The 14,948-nt window shown below is 41.3% G+C and overlaps 1 protein-coding gene across 1 annotated transcript in view; it reads left to right on the top strand.

Annotated features, from left to right (window-relative positions):
- The window catches only part of VWA8 (von Willebrand factor A domain containing 8), a 331,062-nt gene that overhangs the window by 297,665 nt on the left and 18,449 nt on the right, over window positions 1-14,948 (top strand). The window contains exons 41-42 of the mRNA XM_081127980.1: window positions 10,169-10,294; window positions 12,297-12,455. Coding sequence (XP_080984106.1) covers window positions 10,169-10,294; window positions 12,297-12,455 — 285 coding nt within the window. The remainder of the gene's footprint in view (window positions 1-10,168; window positions 10,295-12,296; window positions 12,456-14,948) is intronic.

Here is a 14,948-nt window from a genome sequence, read left to right as displayed (position 1 = left end):
GACAGCGTCAACTTATACTTGGCTGGAAGACTAGATCAAGGAAATGCCAAATGACCCCACTGCAATGACTTTTCCACACAAAGTAAGGAACACTGTGGAGATGAGTTCTCACGCTGTGCTGGTCCACGGTTCCAACTCCTTCCCCGCCGAGGCTTGGGCTAGTGGTATAGATTTAGTTCAAATGCTAACACCAGTTCAAAATCTTCAAGGACACTTCTAACAGAGTGCAGAGTAAATGCAACCAAGAAAAATGTGTCTAATCTGTTCCTGAACAGTTTTGTGCAGCCATCTCATCATTCAAAGACACCAGAAAATGAAATAAAATGGGATCTATGAAATTATTCTGCAGTGAGACGGACTAAGAAGCATTCGAGGTGGAGAGATAGAAGCTGCTGCTGGGCTAGAATATTTTCTTCAGAAAACATCAGATTTTTAGAAAACATCTGCTTTGGGTTCTCAAAATTCAAAGAATCTTAAAGTATGTGAAATAAGACATGGATTTAAAAGGATCTGGCTAAGCAGGCAGCAGAAATAATAAAGGAGATGAATGCAATAAGGAAAGGTTACAAGAAATCTAAAAATGCATTGCCCAAACTGAAGTCTACATTAAAAGTAGAAAGAACAGATCAATTAAATCTCTAAGTACTAACATGAATGGAAAACTTGAATCGTTGTTCCAGGTTGTGGAGGAAATAGATAAAAACCATAAAAAAGCTGATGGATAAAAACAGACGAGAGAGCTAACATACAGAGCCATGAGCCACCCCGATAAGTAGAACAGTACTTGGCACATGGTAAGTGCTCAGTAAATATATGCTGAATGAACCAATAGTATTCCCAAAGAGACCACCAAAAAGGACAAACAACAATGAGAATCCTAAGAAAACTGTACTGGGCTGAAGACAGGCCTGAGTCTATGGGTCAAAGAACTTCACTGAGTACCAGGCAAAATGAATAAAAAGAGATAGGCTCCTCACCACAACTTCCTGGAATTTTAACATTTCAAAAACAAAGCAGATACTCTAAAAGCAAACACTCAGACAAGAAAACAAGCTAATATCACAGAAAGAAAAATTACTCTTTTATTAGTTGTCCCTGAAACATTGAATGCCAGAGGACAGTGACACAGCGTCTGCAGGATTGAAGGGCAGGGGTGGGGGGAGGAGTTTCGACCCAAGAATTCTGCACTCAGCCAAAATACAAAGGCGACAGAAAGACCCTTTCACATATTCGGAGACTTAAAATATATGTCACTTAAGTACTCCTGAAAATAACTTTGAACTAAATATATATACACACGTGCACACACATACATATATATGCACATATGTATAAATATTCCAGTCAATTAAGAGAGGAATCAAAATTCCTTAAGAATGGGAAGCTTGTGTTATAAAAGGATTAGCAATGAGCATTGAAAACAGTTTAACACAAAATAGAATCAGGCCTAAATAACTGTGATAAATATGTTTGTGGGGTTTTTTGCTTTTAGAGAGAGGAAAGGTGAGAGGGAGGGAGAGAGAGAAACATTGATTTGTTGTTCCACTTATTTATGCATTCATTGGTTGCTTCTTTTTTTAAAATATATTTTTATTGATTTCAGAGAGAGAAAGGGAGAGGGAGAGAGAAACATCAATGATGAGAGAGAGTCATTGATTGGCTGCCTCCTGCATGCCCCCTACTGGGTATTGAGCCGGGCATGTGCTCTGACCGGGAATCAAGCCTCAATCTCCCAGATCATAGGTCAATGCTCAACCACTGAGCCACACTGGCCAAGCCACTGGTTGCTTCTTGCATGTGCCCTGGCCGGGGATGGAACTACAACCTTGGCGTATAGGGACAAGGCCCTACCAAATGAGCTACCCAGCCAGGGCTGAAAGAAAACTCAAATATCAAGAACATTGCTTTTTAAAAATACTCAATATAAAACATATGAATTTAATAATTAAAAAACAGGGCCTAAATCATCATGTTATCTCAAAAATTAAACAGAAATCAAGTTGATATAGAAGAGAAACAGAAGGAAGCAAATGCATGATAATTTACGTTACAAACGAAAGAGACAGATACTGTTTCATTCCTGAAAATAGTTACAGAAATAATAGTTCAATCAGCTTCTTAAAAACAATCATGCTGGTATTTTTAATGTATTTCTTGCACATACGACATGTTTTTATAAAGATTCCTCTGATTACTATGTGGAAAGGGGAATGTCAGGGGCCCAGGGTTGAAGCAGGGGGGCCTGGTAGGCAGCTATTGCAGTGGTCCAGGTGAGAGGAAAGGACGGCTGGGCTAGGGAGAGGCATAGAGCTAGGAAGAGATGGTCAGGCACTGTTGTAAGTTGAGAGGGTTTGCCAGTGGCCTAGGTGTGAAAACTAACAAATGGTGCTACTATTATAAAAATGTCCTTGTGCCCAATAATTCTGGATCAAAAGGCTAGTACATATTTTCACTTCTCGAAAACAAAAACTGGTTCTTGTTCCTAAAAATCTCAGTGACAAGCAGAACCAAAAGTAATTCATTTATCCATAAATAAAAGTACAAAGGAAGGGAATATACTGTATGCCAATCAGAATGACAAATTTTTTTGAAAAGAAGCAGCTGCCAATATCAAGTGATGGTGAGGAGATAAGCAAATGAAACCCTCGTACACTGCTCATGGGAGTGTAAATTGGAACAAACACTTTGGGAAACTGTTCAGCAGTATCTCCTAAAGCTGATCGTGTCCAGGATTTCCACCCAACAGAAACACACACGTACGGCTCCAAGAGGCGTGTTCAGGAGCGCTCCTGGTGGCCGTGTTCATGATAGCCCCAAGCGGGATTCAGCACAGTGTACAATAGATAAATACACTGTGACAAGGTCATACGACTAAATATTGCCACAGCAGTGAAAGAGAATAGTGCTGCTACTCAGGACAACATAGGCGACTCACGGGAAACATGGGAGCCAAAGAAGCCAGACACAGAAGACTACATGATTCCAGCTTTATGAAGTTCAAAAACAGGCAGACCTCATCCGTGGTGATAAAAGTGAGAATAGGGCCTTACCTGTGGCAGGGCAAGAGTAAAGTCCAAAAGAGGCCCTGGCAGGCTGTGAGGTGCAGGCGGGCACAGGGTGTGCTCACGTTTAAAGTCCATTGAGCTCTGCACTTAAGATGTATGCACTTTTTCACAAGTATGTCATACTTAAACCAAAAAAGTTGACCAAGAAAAAGGGGGGTAGCAGATTTATTAGGAAAAGCTTGGCCCTTCCCTCCTTCCTCTCATCCCAGATTTCACTAAGTACTTTTATTGGCATACACAATGGAAACAGAGTCTTTAGCTAACGAATGCCTTAAGGGATGGTAATCATATATAGCAAGAGAAGCAACATCGGCATAAGAAAATTAAGACCTAAAATCTCTAGGTTCTTACATGATGGTGGATCCAGAGACAGCAGACAGTATTCTAAGGGAAAAGTAAGTGTTTTATAATTCTGTAGCCTCCTTACCAAAGGCAGTAATAGGTCCCTTAAAAACAACCCCCTTTTATCATTTTTACTCATTATTAGCAGGTACACCAAAGAAGAATTCTGCAGTGCTGTTGGGCTAGTTGCTTCACAGACCTTCACTTGGTCATGACTCTGCTGCTCTTCACCTCTCCTACCTTTTCCCCTGCCCATCCCCAAGACACATGGCCTGTAATTCCCTGCTGTGTGCCCTTAGTCTCCATACTTACCTGGAGTGGATATCAGCAGGGCATGATTTTGTAAAGCTCTCATAAGGAATTAACATCCGTTCCCTTTATCGTCTTGAAGAGCTGCCTCATAATTAATTATCTTTGAAAGTTAACTTTGTTGGCCCTGGCTGGTTTGGCTCAGTGGCTAGAGGGTCGGCCCACGAACTGAAGGGTCCAGGATTCGATTCTGGCCAAGGGCACGTACATACCTCAGTTGCAGGCTCGATTGGAGGCCCACGCCAGAGGCAACCAGTCAATATCTCTCTCACATCCATGTTTCTCTCTCTCTCTATCTCCCTTTCTCTCTCACTCTCAAATCAGTGAACATATCCTTGAGTAAGAATTAATAATAATAATAATGAACTCTATCAAAACTTCTAATATCATGAGTGTTTCTAGTATAATTGTTCTTAATATTTCTTAGATATGGCTCTACCCCAATCTGGAGAACAATATGAATTGCTGAGCATCCCAGACAGCTGGTTAGGAGGCTTAGTATCCCCAAAACCCCAGATAAGGAAATGTCTGCTGGGTCCTAGATGTTTTGTGCTTCCTTTTCAATGCGGATGTTGGGACAGAAAGATGATGACGGAAAGCAAAAGCTAGTTTCCTGTAACTAATTATCCACCCAAGTCTCTCAAAAACTAGCTTAAAATAAACTGCATTAAGACTAATGTCAAAGTAAACATGGAATGAACTATTTTCTAAGAAATTATTTCCCCCATAATTTGTTGCATTTAGCAAATAATTCACCTATTTCTATTATTGAGGAATAGATTTACTACTGAAAAGGACATATTTTTTCAAAGTCACTATTTAGCATCCTTAATCAGCTTATTTTTAGAAGCTTATAAATTGGAGCCAAGTCCCAGTTATTTGAGAAAATATTACTGTGCTTGCCATTGTGATACAAGTAGGAAGAGGCGAAGGGTAAAAACTAATTGGGAAATCCTTCTCTTAATACAGGTGATTTTCATTACTAATTAAATGTAGACTGCTACACTTCAAACAGACATTCGCTGACAGTGCCCCCTTATTTTGAAGATGGGACAACTGAGACCCAAAGAATCCAATAATTTCCCAAAGTGAGCCCAGACCAGAATTCTCATATGCTGAATCCTAACCTGATACTTTTTCTACCATGATCCACTCTTTGCCTTGATCAATGCATTCCTGGAACAAAAACAGATTCTGCACAGTATAGAGTTGTTTTATATTTATAACTAGATTTTTAAAAAACAGACTTCATTTTTTAGACCAGTTTTAGATTCACAGGAAAATTGAGCAGAAAGTAGAGCGAATTTTTCCTGCCCTACGCCCCACACAAATATAGCCTCCCGAATTACCTGCATCCCCAGGAGAGCGGGGCATTTGTTACAATGGACGAGTCTAAATGGACTCATCATCACCCAAAGTCCATAGTTTACATGTGGTTCACTCTTGGTGTTAGACAGTCTATGGATTTGGACAAATGTATAATGAAATGTATTCATCATTATAATATCATACAGAGTATTTCACTGCCCAGAAATCCTCTGTGCTCCACCTGTTCATCCCTCCCCCGAGCCCCTGGCGACCACTGACCTTTACACTGTCTCCATAGTTTGTCCTTTCCCAGAATGTCAGAAGTTGGACTCCTACCATATGTAGCTTTTTCAGATTGACTTTTTTCACTTAGTAATATGCATTTAAGTTTCCTCCATGTCATTTCATGGCTTGATAGGTCATTTCTTTTTAGCACTGACTAGTAGTATTCCATTGTCTGGATGTACCATAGTTTATGTATCTATTCACCTGTTGAAGGGCATCTTGGTTGCTTCCACGTGTTGGCAATTATAAAGCTGCTGTAAGTATCTATGTGCGGGTTTTTGTATGGATATACATTTTCAGTTCTTTTGGGCAAATAACCAAGGAGTGCAATTGCTGGGTTGTAGGATAAGAATATGTTTGGTTTTGTAAGAAACTGCCAAACTGCCTTTGGAAGTGGCTGTAGCATTTTGCATTCCCACCAGCAGTGAATGAGAGTTCTTGTCGCTCCACGTTCTCGCCAGTATTTGGTGGTGTCAGTGTGTTGGATTTTGACCATTCTGATACGTGTGTCGTATTTCATTCTTATTGCATTCCCTAATGATATATGATGTTAAGCATCTTTTCATACGCATCTTTGCCATCTGTATATTTGCTTTGGTAAGGTGTCTGTTCAGATCTTTTCCTCATTTTTTAATCAAGTTGTTCATTTTCTTATTGTTGAGTTTTAAGAATTCTTTGTATATTTTGGATAACAGGTTTTTTTTAATCAGTTATGTCTTTTGCACATATTTTCTCCCAGTCTGTGGCTTGTATTCTTATTCTCTTGATAGATTTTCTTTTTTAGTGAGATGAAGTTTGGTACATATTACATTTTGGGGGGAAAGTAATAGTTGTGGCCATCACTGTGTAGATGAGGAGATCTCTACACTATTTTAGTAGTTTGTCTGTGGTAGGAAGCAAACTTCAGAGAGATACCAGGTCTTTGCTAGCACATAAGGCATTGCCTAGACCACTTACCCTGAGTCCTCTGTGTCCCTATCATCAGTGTGTGGTCTGTGGGCCAGCTATATCTGCACCACCTGGGAGCTAGTTAGAAATGCAGATTCTAGGTCCCAGCCTAAACCTGCTGAATCAGGAATTGCACTTGAATAAGATCCCTAAGTTATTTGTATGCATGTTAAATTTGAGAAGCCCTAAAATCGTAAAAGGATTTTTTTTAAATCTCTTTGAGAAAAAAAGAGCTGCTTTATGTTTGTTTCAGATTTTAAAAGTCACAAGTTCAGTATATGAAAATTGGAAAATAAAGAAATTAACAATGTCAGCCATAATTCTAGAACTCAAAAATAACCATGACTATTAATGTGTTTGTTTTCTCCTACATCTTTTCCTTTGTATATATGTAATATACATGCATATACATTGAGATAATACTATATATACATGGTTTTATTTCATACTTTTATCACTTAACATTTTACAGTAAGCCATCAATTTCCATTCAGTAGATGTTTATTGAACACCTACTATGTATCAGGCACTGTTCTTGATTCTAGAGTGACATAGGGCTCTTAATCCCATCACCCATAACTTTCTAGTGGAGCAGGTTGATAATAGAGACAAAGAAATAATATATTTGTAAACAGTGATAAGAATGAAGAAAGTAAAGCAGTAATGAGCCAGAGACTGGCACAGTGCTTTTTCTCTTTCTTTTTTATTAACCCATACTCATGATCTGGACCTCTTTGATTCCTTTAGGATTGACAATATAATCTCTAGTCTTAAAAAAATTAAAAAACTACGATATTCTTTACACTTACTATTTGGTTAAACTGAGAGTTACATATTGTACTTAATGGAATTACTAGAAATTTAATAGCTTCCCTTGAGCTTTTGGACAGGCGTACAATGTCTGAGTGATTATTCTTCATGGTACATGAGTCAGTCTCCCCAGCTCTTGCTAACTTTAAACATGCTGTGATCTATTTTATGAAATGCAGAGGTTTCTCCTCTCTTTTATTGCAAGGCCTGGCCTGTGATATGCAGCCCTGTATGCATATGTCCTCCTCTCGGGGAATTATACCTTTATAGATCTTACTGGAAGTGCTGTCATTTCTGCAGCAAAGAATCGTGTTTTACTTTGCATCTTGGGGCTCCATGTCTTTGCTCATTATTCTAATGCTCTATTATAGTATCATGTTTTTAATCCATTTAAATTAATAACTAAGAATTTTAACTCAAGTTAAAAGTCAGTTTTCTGTGCTGCCAGTGGAAAAAAATTCAGTGAGATGACACCTACTGTGCTCAGCCAAGGTCATATGTATGTCCTCCAGGTATAACAGCCAGGTCACAATTAACCCTTCTGCCTGTTACCCTGGAAAGTTTCTTTTGCCAGCAATTAGAAGATATATCTTGTTTTCAGAAACACCAAAATATAGGAAAGGGAGTAGAATTATTAGTTATAATTCTGGCATTTTCTATTTCTACTATGATGAGATGGTAGGGGTTTTCATTTGTTTTTACTACAGTTGTAACCTGCATTAAAAATCACAAAAATTAGCCCTGACAAGCGTGGCTCAGTTGGTTGAGTGTCATCCCATGTGCTGAGGAGTTGCCGGTTCTATTATTGGTGGGGGCACATGCCCAGATTGCAGACTTGGTCCTCTGTGGGGGAGGCAGCCAATAGATGTTTCACTCTCACATCGATGTTTTAGTCTCTCTCCCTCTCCCTTCCTCTCTCTCTAAAAATCAATGGGAAATCTTTAAAAAACAAAAATCACTTAATCTACAGACATTACAATGGTTCTTTATAGGGTGAAAACATCACTGGTTAATAAAACCATGTAGCAGCTAGTGGAATTAGGTGGGGAGTCCTCAGGGTCATTGCCTTGCCTATGAATTGAGGAAACTTTGAAAATCAGTGCTTAATGGTAACATGGCACAGGTGTTATGTAACATGTCATGTAATCTCATTCCAGTTTTAATCCCATCTTCCTCTTACACCCAGCTCTAGAATCCAGCTTTCATGCAGCTTGCTACTGCTACCATGTTCCCTTGTACTTTCTGCAGCGCTATGTTCCCAGCCTTGAACGACTCTGTGAGAGCCTGTCCTCATCAATGAAAGGATTAGAAGTCAGTGCTGTGCAGATAGGTACCTCTAAGAGTCATAGAATCTCAGGATTTAAAGGCTAAATGCTCATCCACAATTGTGTTTCCCAACATAAAGTGTCCTGGAAGCCTGAGGAATTGTCCCCTCCAGACATCAGGAATGACGGGGAAGAGGAGGAGATAGGAGCTGGGTCCCAGTCACTGTTGCGGGGAGGAGGCCTGAGAAGGGCAGCACTGTGCTAAAGCTTGTCTGTCTGGTGCAGAGCCCACTGAGAAAGGTTAGAAGACTGCTCACCCCTTCCTCCTACCACCTTTAGCTGTATATCTTATAAAGTTACATGAGCTCATTGAGCTGTGCTCCAGTGGGTCCCATTTTCCTTTGTGATCATGGGGTTCTTACCAAGAACACACATCAGGAAAGAACATATTCCCAAGGGGGACATACCTGGTAGTTCCTGGAATTAACTGCCCACCAAATTTAATATCTTTATGCTGGTGGCTTAGGAGTTTCCCTCTCTTTAGTTCATGTTCACATTTATAGATCTCTATTCAAATGTGGTAATTCTGTACCTGTTTGCAGCAAGGGTATGAGGAATAAGAAAACAACACATATAATACTACCCAGAGTTATATCGTGTGGAGCTTCCATGCGTGGTAGTCGGTCTGCCCCTAAAATGGACAGTGGCTGCCTGAAGCATGGCTTTGTATTTTCAGTAACAATGCTGTCCTACTGCCGCCTCAGCTGAAACAGTGAGGGACATGTGCTTAAGTTAATGGGGACGTGGTTGTCCATGTTCTGTCTCACGTGATGATGATGGTAATGATGACGATGATGAAGATGAAGGTGGTGATACCAGCTAACATAGACTGCCAGGCTCTTTCTCAGCTGATTCCATATAGTAGCTCATTTAACCTTCACGAATAATTCATGAAAGTAGAAACTAGTGTTATTTTCATTTTAGAAATGAAGATACTGAAATGCACACGGGTTAAGTCACTTGTTTGGGGTCAAATATCTGATCAAGGTGAAAGGAGGATTTGAACCAGGCCGTCTGATTCTACACAGAGCACATGATCTTAACTGCTACTGAAGTTTTCATGTATTAAAATATTTCAGCTATTCTTCCCACTTCTAACTATGAGTATAAACCCTGACTGTTATAATCCTAGGCCTTGAGTAGGGTATTATAATTCTTTATCATTTAACTACCATCTTAGTCCACCTGGCAGAGTTGTAAGTTATTGTGGGAAAGTATTATGTGTAAATACCATTAGATTTCTAAATATAGGTCATCATCGAGACATGGGGCACAAAATGTTCACATACTGTTGTTTTCAGCTGTTCCCACTTGCATTGTAAGTCACCGAGAACTTTAGTAACAACTTATTTTCCAAAGGGAAGAGTTCTGGAGACCACATTTTCTCTGTGCTTGCAGACAGTGTTAACAAGTTCAAGCTGATTGTTTTGCTACCTAATAAGTGACCGAAAATCCGTACAAAGTGCGTCACGATTACATTTCCAGATATTGTGTATTTCTCAAGGGGTTCATTTGCATACTGTTTTCCCATTAGTATGTACTCTAAATGAGTTCATTTTATCATTCCATATGTTAAAACAATTAAAGTGGACAAAATCCACACAAAGGGCATTTCTTGGTCAGCAGAGCAGAAATCCGTCCCTTTATGAAACTGGTCACTCAGAAGCATTGCTTATGGAAAAGACCCCGGGTGTGTTTCCTGTTCTTCACACATAGTGTGTCGGGGACCTTGCAGAACTAATTAAAATAAGGATCCGTGTGTGTGTGTCATTGTAGGCTAGAGGTAAAGAAAGACAGTGGCTCAGACACCAAGCTACTGGGGAACTTGACGATGCCAAAATCATTGATGGGCTGACTGGAGAGAAAGCCATCTACAAACGCCGGGGTGAGCTGGAGCCACAGGTAAGGGATGGTGAATGCATCTCCTCAGATCTACAGTTCGGCCTTCTTTATAGACAGCTGCTGTCCTCGTCAAAACACCATAAACCCTGAGCATGGCAACCAAGGAAAACACTGTATTTAAAAAATTAGAAAAAACATAAATATTTTACTATTTATTATATGATTCAAGATCCCAGCATGAGTCAAGATATATCAGGCAGGCACACTCAAATTGAGTAATTTAAGGAACAGTTTATAAAAAAAACTATTTACGAAAGTAAGGGTGGGGTTTAGGAAAGCCATAGAGACTATGGTATCCTGACAGCAGGGCTCTAACCCGCCTGAGGTCTGAAGGGACAGAGGGCGGGAGCACTTACTGGAACCTGGAGAGGGCTGCCGACAGAATGTGGCCCTCAGAAGGGGGAGAGCTGTGGGCCGCAGCAGAGGAGGCGCTGAGGGAACAAATACCCCACCCTCACCCTCTGATGTCCTGCCAGTGCCTCTCACTGGCAGAGCCCACCTGGATGCCAGCAGCCCAGAGAGAGCCTACGCCATCCCTGCAGGTCAGCCCCTAGGACACCAAGCGGGGCACCAGAGGGGACTGAAGACCCTCAGGGTCTGTGAATCCCAGAGGCTCATGCCAGTGAAAACACGAGAGCAGTCTTGGTGGTTTTCTACTGCTCTGTTACTTTAAAGATCGTGTCCATCCTATGACTGAAAAAAATTTTAGGAACTGAGCAATTTTCCTTTAAATAACCCTAATGCAAATGTATGTAAAACTTTAGATAGTCATAATACTAAAATATTTGGAAAACAATGGCAAAAGTGGCAATAAGGTGAAACATTGAGTCTCCTGGAGGGCCCTGTGACTCCCTATGTCCCTGAATAACCAGAATTGTTGAATAGCCACTGAGAACTGGGGACACAGTGACTGCTGGGGAAAGGGAGTCACTTACTCCATTTGAAAGTTTATTCAGAGAGGACCCTTTGGCAATATGGGGTGTTCTTACTTCTGTGTCATTGGTATGAGTCAACAGCTGCTTTGGTTACTGACTCATTGTGGTCAGCAGACATGTTCGGATACATGTGAAACTGAGAGTAGCCCTGGGAGCATGTGTGGCACTGCTCTCAGGCCGACTCAGCACGTTTTTAAGGAATATACTGAATTTGTCTCAAACCGTTACACTAATACCCACAGTACTTTCTTGAAATTACTAACTCTGCTCATTAGTTTTCATACATGTCACCAAGTATATAACAAATAGTCTAGAATTTTTCTTCCTTTTTTCTTCTAAGTAAACTGACAAATATACTTTTGGTTTTGATTCTGCAAATTGGCAGGCATGAGTCCAAAATCAAACTGAAACTCAGGAGAGTTTCACATTTTAATTGACAGTTGTTACTAAACAACAGTTAGATGCTGCTTTTATGCCTTTAACTGCCAAGAATAGTAAAGAAAGTAGTAATTCAGTGACTAGAAGGAAAACTGAAAGCTTGCTAAAAACAAAAGACACTGAAGAAAATTCTTCAGTTCTTTGCCACACGCCCCTTCACAGAACCTTGTTTTAGGAATCTGGCATATGTTGTGGGCTCTGTGGAAAATGATCATTACACAACAGGTACAAGTAAAATTCATGTGGTCCCCGTCTTGCTAGAGTAACTGAGTCTGAGGCATGATGTGAAAATGACATGTTGGGGTCTATATCTCTCCAGATTATGATTTTTAAGATGGCATCAGCTTCATTAAGGCAGTTTTACTAGGCTAGGTTGAGTCTTGAAAGGACCATATATTCCAAAGGAAAATCTTTCCCATATGGCCCTGACGACCAGCACAAGTCTGAAATTCCTCTTACTGAAATGCAATCTGCCGGTGCCTGTCCTCCTGCCAGGACCGCCGTGGGCAGCACTGAGTCCATGGCTACCAGCCTGCCCCGTGGCTGGCACCCCGGGCCCGTGTGAGACCCCCAGAGCAGCAGCCAGTGGTGGTTGCCTTGTTCACAAGACCTGTCGTTTCCGCCCTCAGGTGGGAAGCCCCCAACAGAAACCCAAGCGCCTGCGCCTGGTGGTGGATGTGTCTGGCAGCATGTACCGCTTCAACGGGGTAGACGGCCGGCTGGAGCGCTCCATGGAGGCGGTGTGCATGGTGATGGAAGCCTTCGAGAACTACGAAGAGAAGTTCAAGGTAATGTGAACACAAGATGTGGAGGCATCCCTCACCACATCTGCCTGAGAGCCAGCCCCGAGTGGGGGCTGATGATGGATGGATAGGTGGACGCAGGCGCCACCCAGAGCGACAGAAACCTCCACCTTCTCACCAGCTCAGGTGTCAGCGTAGAGAACATGAGCCCCTGGTTTTATCTGCTCTGATAAAAAAATGATAACCCCAGAATTTGAAGGAGCACTTACTACAGAACAAAGCACTGAACTTGTGTTTCCCATATGTGGGGGCGCAGGGGGGAAGCAGGCACTTAGAAGAACCACAGGTCTGTTCCCCACATTCCTCAGAGCCGCCATCCTCATTCCGCTCTCCCGGACCCCCACCCCCGTTCTTGCCCATCACCAGCCAGGCAGCCGCCTGAGGTCTGAGTGCACCCTCCAAGTATGCTGTTCTCAGCACTGCTTTGGCTTTCCGCTTGGGCGACAGTTATGCAGAAATGGATGTCACCCCAGCTGACAATGAAGGTGGTAACCCCAGGAGACACGCAGCCTCCCATTCAGACTTTCCCTTCATGCTTTTGCTCACTTTGCTCTGCGTCCTTTAGAGGCCTGAGCACAGGGAACGGAGCCCCTGTGGCCGTGTCACTGCCTGAGATGAGCCTGTCCATCCTCTCTTACTCTGCAAGCCACAGAGAGGACTTGCACTCCAGCCCTTACCAGAGCAAGTAACCTTGAATTCCGGCACGTGCCATGTAATTATTATCAGACCCTGGCCAGGGTTCTGAGTGGTTAGAGCATCGGCCAGAGAGCACCGAAGGGTTGTGGGTTCAATTCCCAGTCAAGGGATGTAACTTGTTGCGGGTTCCATTCCTGTCCTGATCGGGGAGCGCAGGAGGCAGCCAGTGGATGTGTCTCTCTCACATCGGTGTTTCTCTCTCTGTCTCCCCCCTCCTTACTCCCTTTTATTCTCTCTAAAAAAAAAAAAATCAATAGAAAAAATATCCCCAGGTGAGGATTAACAAAAAAAATTTTTTATTATTATTATTATTATTATCAGAAGTTCAGTTGAAAGAAATGGTACATGTGCAGACATGTGAGGGGTACACAGTCTATCTGTAGACATTGTAGACTGTATTCCAGGTCAAATATGTTCTTCAGAAATAGGTGAACTTAGATCATTATTTGGCTTCACATCCCACCTACACTTCAGGATTGCTGGGAGTTATAGTGGATACAGCAAGAAACAGATGGGTGAAACCCAACGCCTCATTTACTTTAGGCTCGTTTGTGAGGCTCTGAGTCTCCCAGGGTCCCTTGTATGATTCTCTACATGAGAGATTCCTTTTAGAATTAAGTGGTAAGAAAAGGCATGTGGATTAAATGGTAGGAGAAAGGAATGCTCTGTGTTGCCAGGCTCCGTACAACTACAGGATACAAATACAAATAGAGCATGGACTTTCACTGGGGGGAGCAGCTTTGTTTCCCTTAGAAAAGTGCAATGTATTTCCCCGTGTGACTAGTGAAAACTATGGAACTGTTGAAGATTCCCTCTCAGTTTTCATTGCCAGGAAGCTCAAAGCCAAAATCAAAGACCAGCCATGACCCTTTGTTATGTCTTACGGCTTGCAGGCCAGTGTTCAGCTTTTCCTTCCCTTGACCCTCCCTCCCTTTAAATGTATGTTTTCCTTGATTTTGATTTTCTTACTTTGTTATGTTTTATGGATTCATAGAAAATGTTTATTTTTAAATATTTTAGATCCTTCCTAGTATGAGGTGGAGTATAATTCTTAAATCACTTGGTCTACTGATAAAGGGTGGTTAGATATTATTGCATCAGCATAAATCCACCTAATGTTTTAAAACCTTTGGGTTCTGCTAATATTTGGGCCAGCACTTCCACCTTTTTTGTGGATTTTTTTTTATAATATTTTTTTGTTTGTTTGTGTTTTGGAGTTTTTTTAAGTTTCTTTATTGTTGAAAACATTACAGATGTCCCTTTTTTGTGGCTCTTAAAGGTCAGTGTTCCTTAGCTTCCTCTGAGATTGTAATCAATTATAGACCGTAGCAAACATACCACTATGAAATTTGGCATACTTTTATCTAGAATAAAATTTCCAGTTAGAAAGAGGATCTCTATACCTTTGAGAGCAGAACTGCTCTGATATGTGAAACTAGTTCTTCTAGGTTTTAAGAAAGACTTAGAAGGAGTTAATCAAGAATTTGGTTACACAGCTCCCCTGGACCAATTAAGGGATTAGACAAAGGGCAGAAGGTGACAGCTAATAGGGAGTTCAGAGGACCATTCCAACGGCCTGCGAGTAGATGGTGTGATGATCACAGAGCATGTTGAATATTCCATTGCATCTCACACAGCGAGTGTGTAGAGAGATTCATATTTGTCCAGTTCCCACTGTTGAAGGCCTGTAACCAGAAAGCACTATTAATAAAACTGAACATGTCAAACAAAAAAGAAGCAACATCAAAGAAATGAGCATTTCACGAGATGTTTTGTTTCGTT

The sequence above is a fragment of the Miniopterus schreibersii genome (genome assembly GCF_964146895.1).
Source record: "Miniopterus schreibersii genome assembly, chromosome: 2".
NCBI lineage: Eukaryota > Metazoa > Chordata > Mammalia > Chiroptera > Miniopteridae > Miniopterus > Miniopterus schreibersii.
The sequence above is the reverse complement of the archived record's forward strand: the minus strand, read 5'-3'. Positions and strand labels throughout refer to the sequence as shown.